Raw genomic sequence first — 19199 nt, forward strand, 5'->3', positions numbered from 1 at the left:
ATATATATACATACACACATACCGCACACATATACAAGCACACACACACACACACTATATATATATATATATATATATATATATATATATATATATATATATATATATATATATATATATATATATATATATACATACACACAAACCACACACACACACATACCCCACACACACATACCACACACACACACTATATACATACACACATACCACACACACACATACCACACACATATGCAAGCACACACGCACATAATCATTGTACAGACCTGCCTAATGTAACCCCTCTGATGGTGATGCAGGAGATAACAGACCTGCCTCCTGTATCCCCTCTGATGGTGATGCAGGAGATAACAGACCTGCCTCCTGTAACCCCTCTGGTGGTGATGCAGGAGATAACAGACCTGCCTCCTGTAACCCCTCTGATGGCAATGCAGGAGATAATAGACCTGCCTCCTGTAACCCCTCTGATGACGATGCAGGAGATAACAGACCTGCCTCCTGTAACCCCTCTGATGGTGATGCAGGAGATAACAGACCTGCCTCCTGTAACCCCTCTGATGGTGATGCAGGAGATAACAGACCTGCCTCCTGTAACCCCTCTGATGGTGATGCAGGAGATAACAGACCTGCCCCTTCATGTTCTGTTTGCAGGGTGTTTAGTTACAACTGTAATGTCTGACACAAATGTACTTCATCATTCCTTGGAAAGCCCTGTGTTAATTGTGCACAGATGTCGTACATGATGTTTTGCACTGGCTTCATACCCCTCAGTTATTTTAGTAGTATCATATCATTATCTCAGAGATGTGTCCCAGAGCGCCTCAGTTCACTTCTTGGATCATTTTTTACATTCAACGGACAAAGACGTTTTCAGAGAAGAAAGGGGGAAACAAAAACCATCGTCTTGTGTTTTTCAGACCTTTGGCAAAGCTGTCAACTTGTGTGTGTTCTCAAAGTTTTATATTGTGTGTGTGTGCGTGTGTGTGCCCAGGTGTGGTTAAAGCAAATTCCTAAATAATTATAGGTTTGTCCCTCCATGTGCCGTCAAGTAAGGTAAACTTATTTTGACCCACAGTTGGTGAAGGCAAATGTTCTTTCCTGGAAAGCTGAGTAGGTTGTATGTAGTTTAGACCCGTAGACTCTTATTTCATACAAGGGGAGGGACTACTAGAAGAAAGGAAGGAGAGGACCAGGGGAGAGAGATAGGGAGGGAGAAAGAGACAGAGGTGGAGAGATAGAGACAGCGAGGGGTAGAGAGAGAGATAGTGAGGGAGGGAGGGAGGGAGAAAGAGACAGAGGTGGAGAGATAGAGACAGCGAGGGATAGAGAGAGAGATAGGGAGGGAGAAAGAGACAGAGGTGGAGAGATAGAGACAGCGAGGGATAGAGAGAGAGATAGGGAGGGAGAAAGAGACAGAGGTGGAGAGATAGAGACAGCGAGGGATAGAGAGAGATAGGGAGGGAGAAAGAGACAGAGGTGGAGAGATAGAGACAGCGAGGGATAGAGAGAGAGAGAGAGAGAGACAAAGAAGGAGGAAGAGAGAGAGGCAGGCGAACAGAGAAAGACCGCTATCTGGCTACATGTTCACTTTGTGTGAGTCAGTCAGTGAGCCAGTCAGTCAGTAAGTCAGTGAGCCAGTCAGTCAGTCAGTGAACCAAGCCGTGTAAACAGGAGTAAAAGTGGGGAACCTCTCTCATCCTGTTGATGGAATTCCTAGCAGCTCCATGCTCTCCTCCCAGGCACTGAAACACCCAGCAGAGAACAGCAGTCCAAAGGATGCAGGTTTTCAAGTCCTGCCTCGGAAAACTGGTACAGCATTAGAGAAGGAGGCAGGGAAGGAGAGAGGAATGCGAATAGTTTGGCAGGCAGCTGGCGTGAGACTGAAGTTTTAATAAGTTACCGGGCAGAGCAGCAGCAGGAGTACATTTGCTGCACTGCGGGATTCTAAGCTGTGTACAACTGTTCCTTCTGTGTTGAAGTGCTAGAAATATAAATCATTGAATGTGCCGACTACTGTAGATGTTAAAATATATTAGCATACTAGAAAAAATATTAACATACTAGAAAAAAATATTATCATACTAGAATTGATGCTCATCAAGAAATAACAGCGACAAGGGCACAGGGAAACCATTTAAAACAACTGTAGGCGCGTTACAGCGCTTTAGATAAAGTCGCTCAGAAGATGTGGTTTTAGCTGCAATCTAATGTGGACTTTGCTTGTGGAAAACGGTATGAGCGATGTAAGGGTTTTACACATGCACTGTTGTTGGGTCTCGATCCTTCTGCAAGTTGGATGAGCAGCGCATTTACCTCAGCAACAGAAAGTCACGTCAAAGACTAGCTAGCTTACATTAGCTGAAACCCTATATTACAATACAACACACACACAAATAATAATGACCACTCCAAGGATCAAGTGGAGAATGTCTCTTGTTACCATTTTGTCCTGTGTTTACGTAGCAGTGATTTGTATTTGTCATGATATTGTATATTCATTTTGATTTGATCTGACTGATTTGAATATCAGTGCATCAGATGTCATACCGCTGTTATAGCAAGATAATGTCCATTATCACTGTGATATAGAGAAATAATGATTGTTTTCCACGTTGAAATCAGTCTGAGCATTTGTTTGTTTCATTCATTTAACCTGCTGTGTCTCTCGGTCTCAACCAGAAGCCGGATTCAAGGATTTCCAGAGGCAGCATTGACCGGGACGACGGCATCCTCCACGGACCAGTAAGTCTCCTCTTGTTACCTGGTTTCCCTGGATGGAATAACAGTCAACGTTATCTCCTGTTCTCTTTACCTCTCTCACAAATATGCAAAATACCTTGGGCTTTCACTCAAAAGAAGTTAAAGACATTTTGTCTGGAGGGTGGCGGGGGGGGGGGGGGTTCCTGTCAATGTCTCTCTGTTGTCTGTTCTTGTTGTACCACTCCTAGCCTGGGGTTGTGTATGAGTTATACAGTGAGTCAGTGAGTATTACAGTACGTCAGTCGTATAGTGGGAGAGAACACTCCCAGACAGCCTGTGTAGTAACTCCAGAGGATCAAGTCAATCAAACCAGTATTTCTGTATTTACGCTGTAGTGCAGTATATTAGCAGGCATAAATGTTTTCCTTACTGAATGGTTTTGTGGTAAAATAGCATCAGTTTTTAAAACACGACTTTGGCTCAGAGAGCTTCAACATATAAATGCATAATAGATACAGTGCATTTGGAAAGTGTTCAGACCCCTTCTGTTTTTCCACATTTAGTTACGTTACAACCTTAATCCAACATGTATGAAATGGTCCCGTTCATTGTAACGAGGAGACCAAGGCGCAGAGAGATGAGAATATACAGTCCTCTTTATTAAAGGAAGAGCACTTAAACAAACTAACAAAACAACAAACCAAACGTGAAGCTATAAACCCTGGTGTTGACACAGGCAACTAGACATAGACAATAACCCACCAAATACCCAAGGAATATGGCTACCTAAATATGGTCCCCAATCAGAGACAACGATAAACAGCTGCTTCTGGTTGACAACCAATCTAGGCAACCATAGACATAAAAACACCTAGACTAGAAACAAGCCCATAAACATACAAAAACCCTAGACAGGACAAAAACACATATATCACCCTCGTCACACCCTGACCTAACCAAAATAATAAAGAAAAGTAAGAAATCTAAGTTCAGGGCATGACATAAATAAATACAAATTCCCATCAATCTACACACAATACCCCATAATGACAAAGCGTAAACAGGTTTTTTGAAGTTTTTTCAAATGTATTAAAAATAGAAAACTGAAATACCTTATTTACATATGAATTCAGACCCTTAGCTAAGAAACTCAAAATTGCGCTCAGGTGCGTCCTGTTTCCATTGATCATCCTTGGAGATGTTTCTACAACGTGATTGTTGTCCAGCTGTGGTAAATTCAATTGATTGGACATGATTTGGAAAGGCATACACCTGTCTATATACGGTCCCACAGTTGACAGTGCATGTCAGAGCAAAAACTAAGCCGTGAAGTCAAAGGAATTGTCCGAAGAGCTCCGAGACAGAATTGTGTCAAGGCACAGATCTGGGGAAGGGCACCAAATAATATCTACAGCATTGAAGGGCTCCAAGAGCACAGTGGCCTCCATCATTCCTATATGAAGTTAGGAACCACCAAGGCTTTGGTCAGGGAGGTAGGTGATCAAGATCCTGATGGTCACTCTGACAGAGCTCCAGAGTTCCTGTGTGAAATTGGGAGAACCTTCCAGAGAACCTTCCAGGAGGACCTTCCAGAAGCCACTCCTCAGTAAAAGGCACATGACAGCACGCTTGGAGTTTGCCAAAAGATACCTAAAGGACTCTCAGACCATGAGAAACAAGATTCTCTGGACTGATGAAACCAAAATTGAACTCTTTGGCCTGAATGCCAAATGTCACGTTTGGAGGAAACCTGGCATCATCCCTATGGTGAAACAGGGTGGTGGCTGCATCATGCTGTGGGGATGTTTTTTAGCAGCAGGGAATGGGAGACTAGTCAGGATTGAGAGAAAGATGAACGGAGAAAAGTACAGAGAGATCCTTGATGAAAACCTACTCCAGAGCACTCAGGACCTCAGACTGGGGTGAAAGTTCACCTTCCAACAGGACAACAACCATCAGTACACAGCCAAGACAACTCAAGAGTGGCATTCTCTGATTGTCCTTGAGTTGCTCAGCCAGAGCCCAGACTTGAACCCAACGTAACATCTCTGGAGAGACCTGAAAATAGCTGTGCAGCAACGCTCCCCATCCAACCTGACAGAGCTTGAGAGGATCTGCAGAGAAGAATGGGAGAAACTCCCCAAACACAGATGTGCCAAGCTTGTAGCTTCATACCCAAGAAGGCTTGAGGCGGTAATCACTGCCAATGGTGCTTCAACAAAGTACTGAGTAAAGGGTCTAAATACTTATGCAATTGTGATAAAAACCTTGTTTTTCCAAAATGTGTAAAAAGTCAAGGGGTCTGAATACTTTCTGAATGCACTGGACATGCTTACATCATAGGCATTCCATAAGCAAGTTGTGTGTGTTTGTTTTAGAGCTCTGGGGATTTGCCTTCATCTGGAAAAAGGAAAGTCAAGGGGTTAACAGATTCACACAGATCATCTTGGGACCAACAATTGAAAATATATATTGATAATTAAATTTAAAAAAAGAAATGGTTGAAGATTTAGCCTTGGCTCTGTTTGAACATAGAATGTAGAACTGTTTGAACATAGAATGTAGAACTATTAGAACATAGAATGTAGAACTATTAAAACATAGAATGTAGAACTGTTTGAACATAGAATGTAGAACTGTTTGAACATAGAACGTATAACTAATAGAACATAGAATGTAGAACTGTTAGAACTATTAGGACATAGAACGTAGAACTATTAGGACATAGAATGTAGAACTATTAGGACATAGAATGTAGAACTTTTAGGACATAGAATGTAGAACTATTAGAATGTAGAACTATTAGAACATAGAATGTAGAACCATTTCATTTGTTCCCTGTCATTGCTCAGTATCATTACATTGCGCTGTATGGACAGCTGTGTTCTGAGCTGCATGGACCATTAGAAGGGTATAGCCCCAAACCAAACCCACTCTTAGTGTAAAACACCGCCCACATTAATGCAGCAGCTCTCATGCAATCCATTATATTTTACTGGGCAATTTGCAAAACCAAAATTTTGCTTCATGGCGAGATAACTGTCAGAATCTGTCTCCCTGATAATAATTATAGCCAGGCAGAGGATGAAGACAAGGACTGATGGATAGCCGTTCAGCATGTTGAGTTGATGCACTAAAATATTGAATACAACTCTCAATAACCCCTAGGCTATTCTGTAAACTTCAATCAGCAAGTGTTTTATTGACTTAAATATAAACAGGGAATACTGCATATGGTCTGTTCTACAGTTTGTTTTCGGGCTATCACAGTAAAGCAGAGATGTGTTTTTACTGTGGAACGCCGTGGTGGTTGGCTGTGGTCCGGTTAGGTCTGTGTATCCAAGCAGCAGGAGTATTTTGAGTGTTGGTGGAGAGACCACAACAACACAGATGACACCAGAGAGACTTGCTCACAGGGATGTTGTGGGAAAACACTGTTGGAAATGTGGAATGAATCCTGCTGGTTTATTTCAACTGCTTGTTTGTGTTTGTTTGTGCAGACAGGAAACCAGCACATATACCAACCCATAGGCAAACCAGGTAATGTCTCAGCCAATGTAATTACAAGTTTACCTTACACTTATTGTTTTCACTGTTCCCCTGGTTCTAACTCTGACGAGCTCTGACTAGCTCTAACTCTGACCGACTCTGACACCGGCTCTGACTCTAACTCTGACTGGCTCTGACTCTGACTGGCTCTAACTCTGACTGGCTCTGACTCTGACTGGCTCTAACTCTGACTGGCTTTAACTCTGACCGACTCTGACACCGGCTCTGACTCTAACTCTGACTGGCTCTGACTCTGACTGGCTCTGACTCTGACTGGCTCTAACTCTGACCGACTCTGACACCGGCTCTGACTCTAACTCTGACTGGCTCTGACTCTGACTGGCTCTAACTCTGACTGGCTCTGACTCTGACTGGCTCTAACTCTGACTGGCTCTGACTCTGACTGGCTCTAACTCTGACTGGCTCTGACTCTGACTGGCTCTGACTGACTCTGACTCTGACTGGCTCTGACTCTGACTGGCTCTAACTCTGACTGGCTCTGACTCTGACTGGCTCTAACTCTGACTGGCTCTGACTCTGACTGGCTCTGACTCTGACTGGCTCTAACTCTGACTGGCTCTGACTCTGACTGGCTCTGACTCTGACTGGCTCTAACTCTGACTGGCTCTGACTCTGACTGGCTCTGACTCTGACTGACTCTGACTGGCTCTGACTGACTCTGACTCTGACTGGCTCTGACTCTGACTGGCTCTAACTCTGACTGGCTCTGACTCTGACTGGCTCTAACTCTGACTGGCTCTGACTCTGACTGGCTCTGACTCTGACTGGCTCTAACTCTGACTGGCTCTGACTCTGACTGGCTCTGACTCTGACTGGCTCTAACTCTGACTGGCTCTGACTGGCTCTGACTCTGACTGGCTCTGACTCTGACTGGCTCTGACTCTGACTGGCTCTGACTCTGACTGGCTCTAACTCTGACTGGCTCTGACTCTGACTGGCTCTAACTCTGACTGGCTCTAACTCTGACTGGCTCTAACTCTGACTGGCTCTGACTCTGACTGGCTCTGACTCTGACTGGCTCTAACTCTGACTGGCTCTAACTCTGATTGGCTCTAACTCTGACCGACTCTGACACCGGCTCTGACTCTAACTCTGACTGGCTCTAACTCTGACTGGCTCTGACTCTGACTGGCTCTAACTCTGACTGGCTTTGACTCTGACTGGCTCTAACTCTGACTGGCTCTGACTCTGACTGGCTCTAACTCTGACTGCCTCTGACTGGCTCTGACTCTGACTGGCTCTAACTCTGACTGGCATTAACTCTGACTGGCTCTGACTCTGACTGGCTCTAACTCTGACTGGCTCTGACTGACTGACTCTAACTCTGACTGATTCAGACTCTGACTGATTCAGACTCTAACTCTGACTCCCTCAACTGTTCTAGCACATTCCTCAACCATTTTAACTGCTAAACTATGTTGACAGGCTGACAATTTGGCTATTTCTGCTAGGCCTGTGTTCGTTTCTGTTGCCATAATAGTAGATATTTGATAGGAATATCGTTGAATCTGTGAGAGTTTGATAAGAAATGCTACAATTCCTGTGCATCTTCCATATAGTCATGCGTTGGTTTTATTCCTTATGTAACTGATGATGGTCCTTTGCCTCCACAGAACATGCATATATTGTACTATATGTTGTAGTTTAGGTATCTGTTGATTCTTTTGTACTCCAGTATCTGATGGGTCCTTCGCCTCCACAGAACATGCATATATTGTACTATATGTTGTAGTTTAGGTATCTGTTGATTCTTTGTACTCCAGTATCTGATGGGTCCTTCTCCTCCACAGAACATGCATATATTGTACTATATGTTGTAGTTTAGGTATCTGTTGATTCTTTTGTACTCCAGTATCTGATGGGTCCTTCTCCTCCACAGAACATGCAGCTCCACCAAAGAAACCCCCCCGTCCTGGAGCCCCCAGTCACCTGGGTAGTCTGGCCAGCCTGAACCCCGTGGACAGCTACAATGAGGGAGTGAAGGTAAGCTGATGCTCACATGTTTATTCTACCAATCAAACTTTACACGCCTTCCACAACAATCCAGTGATTTGGCTTTATCGCTCAATTTAAGCCCACAGATTTACATGTCTCAAAGTTGTTTCAATTGATGTGTAGTTATTGTGTTGGTATTCTACTTTTGCATGTGCTCTCCAAAACTAAGTGTTCATCTGTCATTTTAAAGCTACAATCCTTCATTGAAATGATAACGAAGTGGTTCACCCCACCTCTGTTTTGGTAAAAGCTGAGTGATGGACCTGGAGAAATGTAACCACGTTCAAATTCATAGACAGAGCTGTGGATGCAAGGACTGACCGTCCATGATATCAACATGATAGTTGTAACCGTGTTTTGAGGCTAGACAGTGTTTGTTTACATTTACTTTGTTTACAAACATCAGAGTAAAACAAGTTTGTATGTTGGGTTCTGCTGAGGTACGACAGTTGAACTAAGCTCCTGAGGCATTTACACGTTATATTCTTCAAATATCAATGGGTATATACACTGAGTGGACAAAACATTAAGGACACCTTCCTAATATTGAGTTGCACCCCCTCCCTTTTGCCCTCAGAACAGCCTCAATTTGTAGGGTCATGGGACAAGGTGTCGAAAGCGTTCCACAGGGATGCTGGCCCATGTTGACTCCAATGCTTCCCACAGTTGTCTAGTTGGCTGGATGTCCTTTGGGTGGTGGACCATTCTTGATACACACAGGAAACTGTTGAGTGTGTAAAACCCAGCAGTGTTGCAGTTCTTGACACAAACCGGTGCACCTGGCACCTACTACCAAACCCATGTCTCAATTGTCTCAAGTCTTAAAAATCCTTATTTAACCCGTCTCCTCCCCTTCATCTACACTGATGAAGTGGATTTAACAAGTGACATCAATAAGGGATCATAGTTTTTCACCTGGTCAGTCTGTCATGGAAAGAGCAGGTGTCCTTAATGTTTTGTACATTCAGTGTTTAATTCATTTATACGTGCAAGAATGGATGTTGCAATTAAGGATTCTATCTTTAAACTGAGAAGTTCATGACTATGCTTCTAAAACATGACTAACTGTCCCTATTTGTGTTAGAACATTCCTACATGACTTTACCATGTTGGCCAGATCACAAAGACTACCACTGTATTTCAACTACACAGACTTCCCCTTTTCTATGACACCCAAAACACCGGCGATGTCACTATTTTCCCCAGTGATGGTTACTATGGCAACAGTCCGCTTGAGTTTCTCTGTGTCAGCATAGAACATCCAGGAGCGTTACCTTCCCTAAGTTATCCAAACTGTTAGCTCTGTTCTGCTACCACTGCCTTGGTGTCATTAGGATGCGTCACAAATGGCACACTATTCCCTATATAGTGCACTACAGTACTTTTGACCAGAGTCCTATGGGCCCTGGTCAAAAGCAGTGCACTAAATAGGGGGCCTTTTGGGGTGCACCCTAAGCCTCAGCTAAAGCAGTCCCAGCTGTAGTTCACCCCCTCTCTCCTCCTTCCCCAAACACGCTCATAAATACCACACGATCGACCAGGCAGTCAGGCCTACAATGCACCCTGGGAAGGAACACACTCTTTCCATTACACTGCCTTCTTAACATCAGCGTGGAAAATGATTTAACAAGAGAAATAGTCTAGCTAATGTGGTTCCTTGTTCCTGAGAAAGAAGCCAACATGTAAACACTGACATGGACATTATCAGCCAATCATGACTGGAACTGAGATGGTCAGACTGGGCTATGATATGACGCATCACAAGTGGCCCCCTATTCCCTATATAGTACACTGCTTTTGACCAGAGCCCCATAGGCCCTAGTGGCAAAACATTTTGCACTATATAGGAAATCGGATGTCATTTGTGACCCTATACTACTATGTACTCAGTACTGTACTACCATGGCAACCTGTTCCCTGTTCTGATGAGGGAATTAGTGGGATTCATGCAAAAGATAAACACGTGTCAAATAAAACACAAAGACTACATTTACACAGGCAGCACAATTCTGATATTTTGCCAGTAATTGGTCTTTTGACCAATCAGATCAGATCCTTTGCCAATAATTAGGTACATTTTCAGAATTGGGCTGCCTGTATAAACACAGACAAAGTTTCATGACCACAACATTTGAGTCACCACCTCTGTAGATATGGGTATTTACTCAACCAACCTCTCCAAAACCTTATTTATTTGGATGAAACGTTGCTCTCTGGTGTTGTTGAGTGTTAATGCTTGTTGCATTAATATCCCCTCCCTCTTCTGTCCCTCCTGCCCCTGCCTTACTGTTGTTGAACTTAGCCCTGGAGGGTAAGAGAACACTGTGTGTGTGTGTGTACGTTCATACACTGTGTGTGTGTGTGTGTGTGTGTGTGTGTGTGTGTGTGTGTGTGTGTGTGTGTGTGTGTGTGTGTGTGTGTGTGTGTGTGTGTGTGTGTGTGTGTGTGTGTGTGTGTGTGTGTGTGTGTGTGTGTGTGTGTGTGTGTGTGTCTTTAGACCTAACTTCTCATAGAGTTGTCAATCAGTTGTAATTTGATGCTGAAAAGCAGGCTATGGGTTGGGTTGTGTAGTGGGGTGGGACAATGGAGTCCATCTGTATCTCTGGTAACAGTCAACTTCTAATGCATCATCTGATCTGGGGCGCTTTACAAATGGCACCCCATTCCCTATATAGTGTACTACTTTAGACGGGAGGGCCCTGGTCAGAAGTATAGTATATAAGAAATAGGGTGCCATTTGGGACTCAGGGTTCATTCACCTGTTGTCTGTTCACTGAACCACTTTAGCCTTCTCATCCTAATGCATTTCTTCCATTCACCGTACTGACACAACACCTCTTTACCATCGATTAAGTGGGTCTTATAGTGGGCCACGTAGAGGTCTTATAGTGGGCCATGTAGTGGTCTTATAGTGGGCTATGTAGTGGTCTTATAGTGGGCCATGTAGTGGTCTTATAGTGGGCCATGTAGAGGTCTTATAGTGGGCCATGTAGTGGTCTTATAGTGGGCCATGTAGTGGTCTTATAGTGGGCTATGTAGTGGTCTTATAGTGGGCCATGTAGTGGTCTTATAGTGGGCCATGTAGTGGTCTTATAGTGGGCTATGTAGTGGTCTTATAGTGGGCCATGTAGTGGTCTTATAGTGGGCTATGTAGTGGTCTTATAGTGGGCCATGTAGTGGTCTTATAGTGGGCCATGTAGTGGTCTTATAGTGGGCCATGTAGAGGTCTTATAGTGGGCCATGTAGTGGTCTTATAGTGGGCCATGTAGAGGTCTTATAGTGGGCCATGTAGTGGTCTTATAGTGGGCCATGTAGTGGTCTTATAGTGGGCCATGTAGTGGTCTTATAGCGGGCCATGTAGAGGTCTTATAGTGAGCCATGTATCAGTCTTATAGTGGGCCATGTAGCGGTCTTTTAGCGGGCCATGTAGAGGTCTTATAGTGGGCCATGTAGTGGTCTTATAGTGGGCCATGTAGTGGTCTTATAGTGGGCCATGTAGTGGTCTTATAGTGGGCCATGTAGTGGTCTTATAGCGGGCCATGTAGAGGTCTTATAGTGGGCCATGTATCAGTCTTATAGTGGGCCATGTAGCGGTCTTTTAGCGGGCCATGTAGAGGTCTTATAGTGGGCCATGTAGCGGTCTTTTAGCGGGCCATGTAGAGGTCTTATAGTGGGCTATGTAGTGGTCTTATAGTGGGCCATGTAGTGGTCTTATAGTGGGCCATGTAGCAGTCTTATAGTGGGCCATGTAGCGGTCTTATAGTGGGCCATGTAGTGGTCTTATAGTGGGCCATGTAGCGGTCTTATAGTGGGCGATGTAACGATCTCATAGTGGGCCATGTAGTGGTCTTATAGTGGGCCATGTAGCAGTCTTATAGTGGGCCATGTAGTGGTCTTATAGTGGGCCATGTAGCGGTCTTATAGTGGGCGATGTAACGATCTTATAGTGGGCCATGTAGTGCTTGTGTATGTTCAGATCTGTGTTTGTGTGGCCATAATAATGTTTGTCTACGACATTGTTTCAAACAACCCTCTGAATCCTAAATATAACACATTGACTTCTTCCTAAATGGGATCTGTGCACTTTTGACACTTTTGACATGATTTGGGAATAATGCTGAATTCCAAATAACTCCATTATAGAAAGTATTGTTTATTCCAGATGCTGACATCTTCCTAACATAACCTCTAACCCTCTCTAGACCTAATGAACAATTTCAAGGATATGTTTGACTTGATTTAGCCCCTGGTGACAGTCTCTACAAACATTTCAAATTTCTTGGGTATTTTGTCATTGTGATTTACTACCATGAATGAATGTGGTGTTGACTGACTGGTGATATATACTGCCATCTATTGGTGAGAGTTAAGAAATGCAAGGTTGAATATTATATGAATCATCTGACCCGCTCTGTTATTTCTCCATCTCTGCTCACAGTGTATTTTTCTCCTTCATTCAGCTCCAGCCTCAGGAGATCAGCCCACCCCCCACTGCCAACCTGGACCGCTCTAATGACAAGGTCTACGAGAATGTCACAGGACTGGTGAAGGCTGTCATAGAGATGTCCAGTAAAATTCAGCCTGCGCCTCCCGAGGAATACGTGCCAATGGTGAAGGTAGGAATGTTTTATCCACTTGACCTTTAGCAGACTCTCTTATCCAGAGAGACTTACAGTAGTGAGTCATTTAGCAGACGCTCTTATCCAGAGAGACTTACAGTAGTGAGTCATTTAGCAGACTCTCTTATCCAGAGAGACTTACAGTAGTGAGTCATTTAGCAGACTCTCTTATCCAGAGAGACTTACAGTAGTGAGTCATTTAGCAGACTCTCTTATCCAGAGAGACTTACAATAGTGAGTCATTTAGCAGACTCTCTTATCCAGAGAGACTTACAGTAGTGAGTCATTTAGCAGACTCTCTTATCCAGAAAGACTTACAGTAGTGAGTCATTTAGCAGACTCTCTTATCCAGAGAGACTTACAGTAGTGAGTCATTTAGCAGACTCTCTTATCCAGGGAGACTTACAGTAGTGAGTCATTTAGCAGACTCTCTTATCCTGGGAGACTTGCAGTAGTGAGCCATTTAGCAGACTCTCATATCCAGAGAGACTTACAGTAGTGAGTCATTTAGCAGACTCTTATCCAGAGAGACTTACAGTAGTGAGTCATTTAGCAGACTCTTATCCAGAGAGACTTACAGTAGTGAGTCATTTAGCAGACTCTTATCCAGAGAGACTTACAGTAGTGAGTCATTTAGCAGACTCTTATCCAGAGAGACTTACAGTAGTGAGTCATTTAGCAGACTCTTATCCAGAGAGACTTACAGTAGTGAGTCATTTAGCAGACTCTCTTATCCAGAGAGACTTACAGTAGTGAGTCATTTAGCAGACTCTCTTATCCAGAGAGACTTACAGTAGTGAGTCATTTAGCAGACTCTCTTATCCAGAGAGACTTATAGTAGTGAGTCATTTAGCAGACTCTCTTATCCAGAGAGACTTACAGTAGTGAGTCATTTAGCAGACTCTTATCCAGAGAGACTTACAGTAGTGAGTCATTTAGCAGACTCTTATCCAGAGAGACTTACAGTAGTGAGTCATTTAGCAGACTCTTATCCAGAGAGACTTACAGTAGTGAGTCATTTAGCAGACTCTTATCCAGAGAGACTTACAGTAGTGAGTCATTTAGCAGACTCTTATCCAGAGAGACTTACAGTAGTGAGTCATTTAGCAGACTCTTATCCAGAGAGACTTACAGTAGTGAGTCATTTAGCAGACTCTTATCCAGAGAGACTTACAGTAGTGAGTCATTTAGCAGACTCTTATCCAGAGAGACTTACAGTAGTGAGTCATTTAGCAGACTCTTATCCAGAGAGACTTACAGTAGTGAGTCATTTAGCAGACTCTTATCCAGAGAGACTTACAGTAGTGAGCCATTTAGCAGACTCTCATATCCAGAGAGACTTACAGTAGTGAGTCATTTAGCAGACTCTTATCCAGAGAGACTTACAGTAGTGAGTCATTTAGCAGACTCTTATCCAGAGAGACTTACAGTAGTGAGTCATTTAGCAGACTCTTATCCAGAGAGACTTACAGTAGTGAGTCATTTAGCAGACTCTTATCCAGAGAGACTTACAGTAGTGAGTCATTTAGCAGACTCTTATCCAGAGAGACTTACAGTAGTGAGTCATTTAGCAGACTCTCTTATCCAGAGAGACTTACAGTAGTGAGTCATTTAGCAGACTCTCTTATCCAGAGAGACTTACAGTAGTGAGTCATTTAGCAGACTCTCTTATCCAGAGAGACTTATAGTAGTGAGTGCAAACATTTTCATACTGGTCCCCAATGGGAATCGAACCCACAACATTGGCGTTGCAAGTGCCATGCTCTACCAGCTAAGCTACATGGGAAAGAACAGATTTCTAGGATTATGAGTATATGAGTATATTTGTGTTTCAGGATGTGGGTCTGGCACTGAGAACACTCCTGGCCACAGTGGATGAAACAATCACGTTACTTCCAGCTAGCACACACAGAGAGGTACGTTAACCAGGCATGGGCCTCTTCTGATCCAGCACTATGTTAGTCCCGTCTGCCCCCTCTTATACAGGACATTTGGTTTTAATTAGTTATATAATACTGGAATATGTGCACCCTGTTCATTCGCTGAACCTATTTTTATTTTATCTCTCAGTATATAATAATAATAATAATAATATATGGAACATTTCTGTTTTAATAAAGTATTATCTTATCTTAAAGGTGGAGATGGCCCAGAAGCTGTTGAACTCTGACCTGGCGGAGCTGATCAACAAGATGAAGCTGGCCCAGCAGTACGTCATGACCAGCCTGCAGCAGGACTACAAGAAACAGATGCTGACGGCCGCCCACGCCCTGGCCGTAGACGCCAAGAACCTTCTAGACGTCATCGACCAGAGCCGGCTCAGGATGTTGGGCCAGGCCCGGCCGCCACCTCACTAGCGCTGTGGGAGGAGGGTGTGGAGTGTGGGATGAACTGAGTCAACACAAAGCTTCTGTCTGAATGACTGTCTGGACAGATGGAAGCCATGTGAAGGCAGCCTTGGGTTTGTTCACCTGTTCTGTCATGTCTAATCAGTGATTACTTCAAGGAAGGGAGGAATGAGGAAGATTTCACTGTGAAGGAATTTGAACGGGATACTGCTTCTACAGGACCATCATATGGACTGGACTCCATGTGCATCACCAGGCAGACTAGCGACCACCTCTGACCCTCACTCCCCAACACACCACTCCTTTTTATAGACTTGGAATCTTTGAAGAGTTATTTTATTTTATGCTGCACCGATTGTGTCAGCTGACTAACTGTGAATTCCTACAGTCCCAGATTTCATCTGAAGAAGAATCAGGAGGCACACTTCAGAAACTGTTCCCCCCAGAGGACAAATGGAGAATGATGTGGACAACACAACTGAACTGGAACCTCTCTGCTTTAGTAGACAGAACACTGAGCTCCTCACACTATGTCTAACCTGTCTGCTTTAGTAGACAGAACACTGAGCTCCTCACACTATGTCTAACCTGTCTGCTTTAGTAGACAGAACACTGAGCTCCTCACACTATGTCTAACCTGTCTGCTTTAGTAGACAGAACACTGAGCTCCTCACACTATGTCTAACCTGTCTGCTTCATTGTTAACACTTGTCACAAGCTCAATGGTGATTCATGGAGGATCACAAACACTGGGATATATTTTGTCTTGGCTCAGTCGGCCATCTTGTCAAATAGGAGAAAATAAAGAATGAAATAAAATGATGACAAAAAGACAAAGCTGTGACAGTGCTTTCCTGTGGTTACGAATGACAGCCAAAGCTGTGACAGTGCTTTCCTGTGGTTACGAATGACAGCCAAAGCTGTGATAGTGCTTTCCTGTGGTTATGAATGACAGACAAAACTGTGATAGTGCTTTCCTGTGGTTACGAATGACAGCCAAAGCTGTGATAGTGCTTTCCTGTGGTTACGAATGACAGCCAAAGCTGTGATAGTGCTTTCCTGTGGTTATGAATGACAGACAAAGCTGTGACAGTGCTTTCCTGTGGTTATGAATGACAGACAAAGCTGGGACAGTGCTTTCCTGTGGTTATGAATGACAGACAAAGCTGTGACAGTGCTTTCCTGTGGTTATGAATGACAGACAAAGCTGTGACAGTGCTTTCCTGTGGTTACGAATGACAGCCAAAGCTGTGATAGTGCTTTCCTGTGGTTATGAATGACAGACAAAGCTGTGATAGTGCTTTCCTGTGGTTATGAATGACAGACAAAGCTGTGACAGTGCTTTCCTGTGGTTACGAATGACAGCCAAAGCTGTGATAGTGCTTTCCTGTGGTTATGATTGACAGACAAAACTGTGACAGTGCTTTCCTGTGGTTACGAATGACAGCCAAAGCTGTGATAGTGCTTTCCTGTGGTTATGAATGACAGACAAAACTGTGACAGTGCTTTCCTGTGGTTACGAATGACAGCCAAAGCTGTGACAGTGCTTTCCTGTGGTTATGAATGACAGACAAAGCTGTGACAGTGCTTTCCTGTGGTTATGAATGACAGACAGAGCTGGGACAGTGCTTTCCTGTGGTTACGAATGACAGACAGAGCTGGGAAAGTGCTTTCCTGTGGTTACGAATGACAGACAAAGCTGTGACAGTGCTTTCCTGTGGTTACGAATGACAGACAAAGCTGTGTCAGTGCTTTCCTGTGGTTATGAATGACAGACAGAGCTGGGACAGTGCTTTCCTGTGGTTACGAATGACAGACAAAGCTGTGACAGCGCTTTCCTGTGGTTACGAATGACAGATAAAGCTGTGACAGTGCTTTCCTGTGGTTATGAATGACAGACAAAACTGTGACAGTGCTTTCCTGTGGTTACGAATGACAGCCAAAGCTGTGACAGTGCTTTCCTGTGGTTATGAATGACAGACAAAGCTGTGACAGTGCTTTCCTGTGGTTATGAATGACAGACAGAGCTGGGACAGTGCTTTCCTGTGGTTACGAATGACAGACAGAGCTGGGACAGTGCTTTCCTGTGGTTACGAATGACAGACAAAGCTGTGACAGTGCTTTCCTGTGGTTACGAATGACAGACAAAGCTGTGTCAGTGCTTTCCTGTGGTTATGAATGACAGACAGAGCTGGGACAGTGCTTTCCTGTGGTTATGAATGACAGACAAAGCTGTGACAGAGCTTTCCTGTGGTTACGAATGACAGACAAAGCTGTGACAGTGCTTTCCTGTGGTTACGAATGACAGACAGAGCTGGGACAGTGCTTTCCTGTGGTTACGAATGACAGACAAAACTGTGACAGTGCTTTCCTGAATGACAGCCAAAGCTGTGACAGTGCTTTCCTGTGGTTATGAATGACAGACAAAGCTGTGACAGTGCTTTCCTGTGGTTATGAATGACAGACAGAGCTGGGACAGTGCTTTCCTGTGGTTACGAATGACAGACAGAGCTGGGACAGTGCTTTCCTGTGGTTACGAATGACAGACAAAGCTGTGACAGTGCTTTCCTGTGGTTACGAATGACAGACAAAGCTGTGTCAGTGCTTTCCTGTGGTTATGAATGACAGACAGAGCTGGGACAGTGCTTTCCTGTGGTTATGAATGACAGACAAAGCTGTGACAGCGCTTTCCTGTGGTTACGAATGACAGACAAAGCTGTGACAGTGCTTTCCTGTGGTTATGAATGACAGACAAAACTGTGACAGTGCTTTCCTGTGGTTACGAATGACAGCCAAAGCTGTGACAGTGCTTTCCTGTGGTTACGAATGACAGACAAAACTGTGACAGTGCTTTCCTGTGGTTACGAATGACAGCCAAAGCTGTGATAGTGCTTTCCTGTGGTTATGAATGACAGACAAAACTGTGATAGTGCTTTCCTGTGGTTACGAATGACAGCCAAAGCTGTGATAGTGCTTTCCTGTGGTTACGAATGACAGCCAAAGCTGTGATAGTGCTTTCCTGTGGTTATGAATGACAGACAAAGCTGTGACAGTGCTTTCCTGTGGTTATGAATGACAGACAAAGCTGGGACAGTGCTTTCCTGTGGTTATGAATGACAGACAAAGCTGTGACAGTGCTTTCCTGTGGTTATGAATGACAGACAAAGCTGTGACAGTGCTTTCCTGTGGTTACGAATGACAGCCAAAGCTGTGATAGTGCTTTCCTGTGGTTATGAATGACAGACAAAGCTGTGATAGTGCTTTCCTGTGGTTATGAATGACAGACAAAGCTGTGACAGTGCTTTCCTGTGGTTGAATGACAGACAAAGCTGTGATAGTGCTTTCCTGTGGTTATGAATGACAGACAAAACTGTGACAGTGCTTTCCTGTGGTTGAATGACAGAATGACAGCCAAAGCTGTGATAGTGCTTTCCTGTGGTTATGAATGACAGACAAAACTGTGACAGTGCTTTCCTGTGGTTACGAATGACAGCCAAAGCTGTGACAGTGCTTTCCTGTGGTTATGAATGACAGACAAAGCTGTGACAGTGCTCCTGTGGTTATGAATGACAGACAGAGCTGGGACAGTGCTTTCCTGTGGTTACGAATGACAGACAAAGCTGTGACAGTGCTTTCCTGTGGTTACGAATGACAGACAAAGCTGTGACAGTGCTTTCCTGTGGTTATGAATGACAGACAAAGCTGTGACAGTGCTTTCCTGTGGTTATGAATGACAGACAAAGCTGTGACAGTGCTTTCCTGTGGTTATGAATGACAGACAAAGCTGTGACAGTGCTTTCCTGTGGTTATGAATGACAGACAAAGCTGTGACAGTGCTTTCCTGTGGTTATGAATGACAGACAAAGCTGTGACAGTGCTTTCCTGTGGTTATGAATGACAGACAAAGCTGTGACAGTGCTTTCCTGTGGTTATGAATGACAGACAAAACTGTGACAGTGCTTTC

General features: G+C 44.0%; 1 protein-coding gene across 14 annotated transcripts in view; it reads left to right on the plus strand.

Annotated features, from left to right (window-relative positions):
* LOC124005058 (focal adhesion kinase 1-like) overlaps positions 1-16072 on the plus strand; it is a 162965-nt gene extending 146893 nt beyond the window's left edge. For 11 of the 14 annotated variants that reach the window (XM_046313942.1, XM_046313943.1, XM_046313938.1 and 8 more), the window contains 7 exons: positions 2683-2745; positions 6204-6243; positions 8153-8256; positions 10571-10579; positions 12729-12884; positions 14723-14803; positions 15026-16072. In XM_046313942.1, the coding sequence (XP_046169898.1) occupies positions 2683-2745; positions 6204-6243; positions 8153-8256; positions 10571-10579; positions 12729-12884; positions 14723-14803; positions 15026-15244 (672 nt within the window). In that variant the 3' untranslated portion in view covers positions 15245-16072. Of the gene's footprint in view, positions 1-2682; positions 2746-6203; positions 6244-8152; positions 8257-10570; positions 10580-12728; positions 12885-14722; positions 14804-15025 lie in introns of those variants that run through there. The other 3 variants (XM_046313937.1, XM_046313941.1, XR_006833557.1) reach the window with 2 other exon arrangements.
* The last annotated feature ends 3127 nt before the right edge of the window (positions 16073-19199 follow it).

The sequence above is a fragment of the Oncorhynchus gorbuscha genome, linkage group LG19, assembly GCF_021184085.1.
Source record: "Oncorhynchus gorbuscha isolate QuinsamMale2020 ecotype Even-year linkage group LG19, OgorEven_v1.0, whole genome shotgun sequence".
Lineage (NCBI taxonomy): Eukaryota > Metazoa > Chordata > Actinopteri > Salmoniformes > Salmonidae > Oncorhynchus > Oncorhynchus gorbuscha.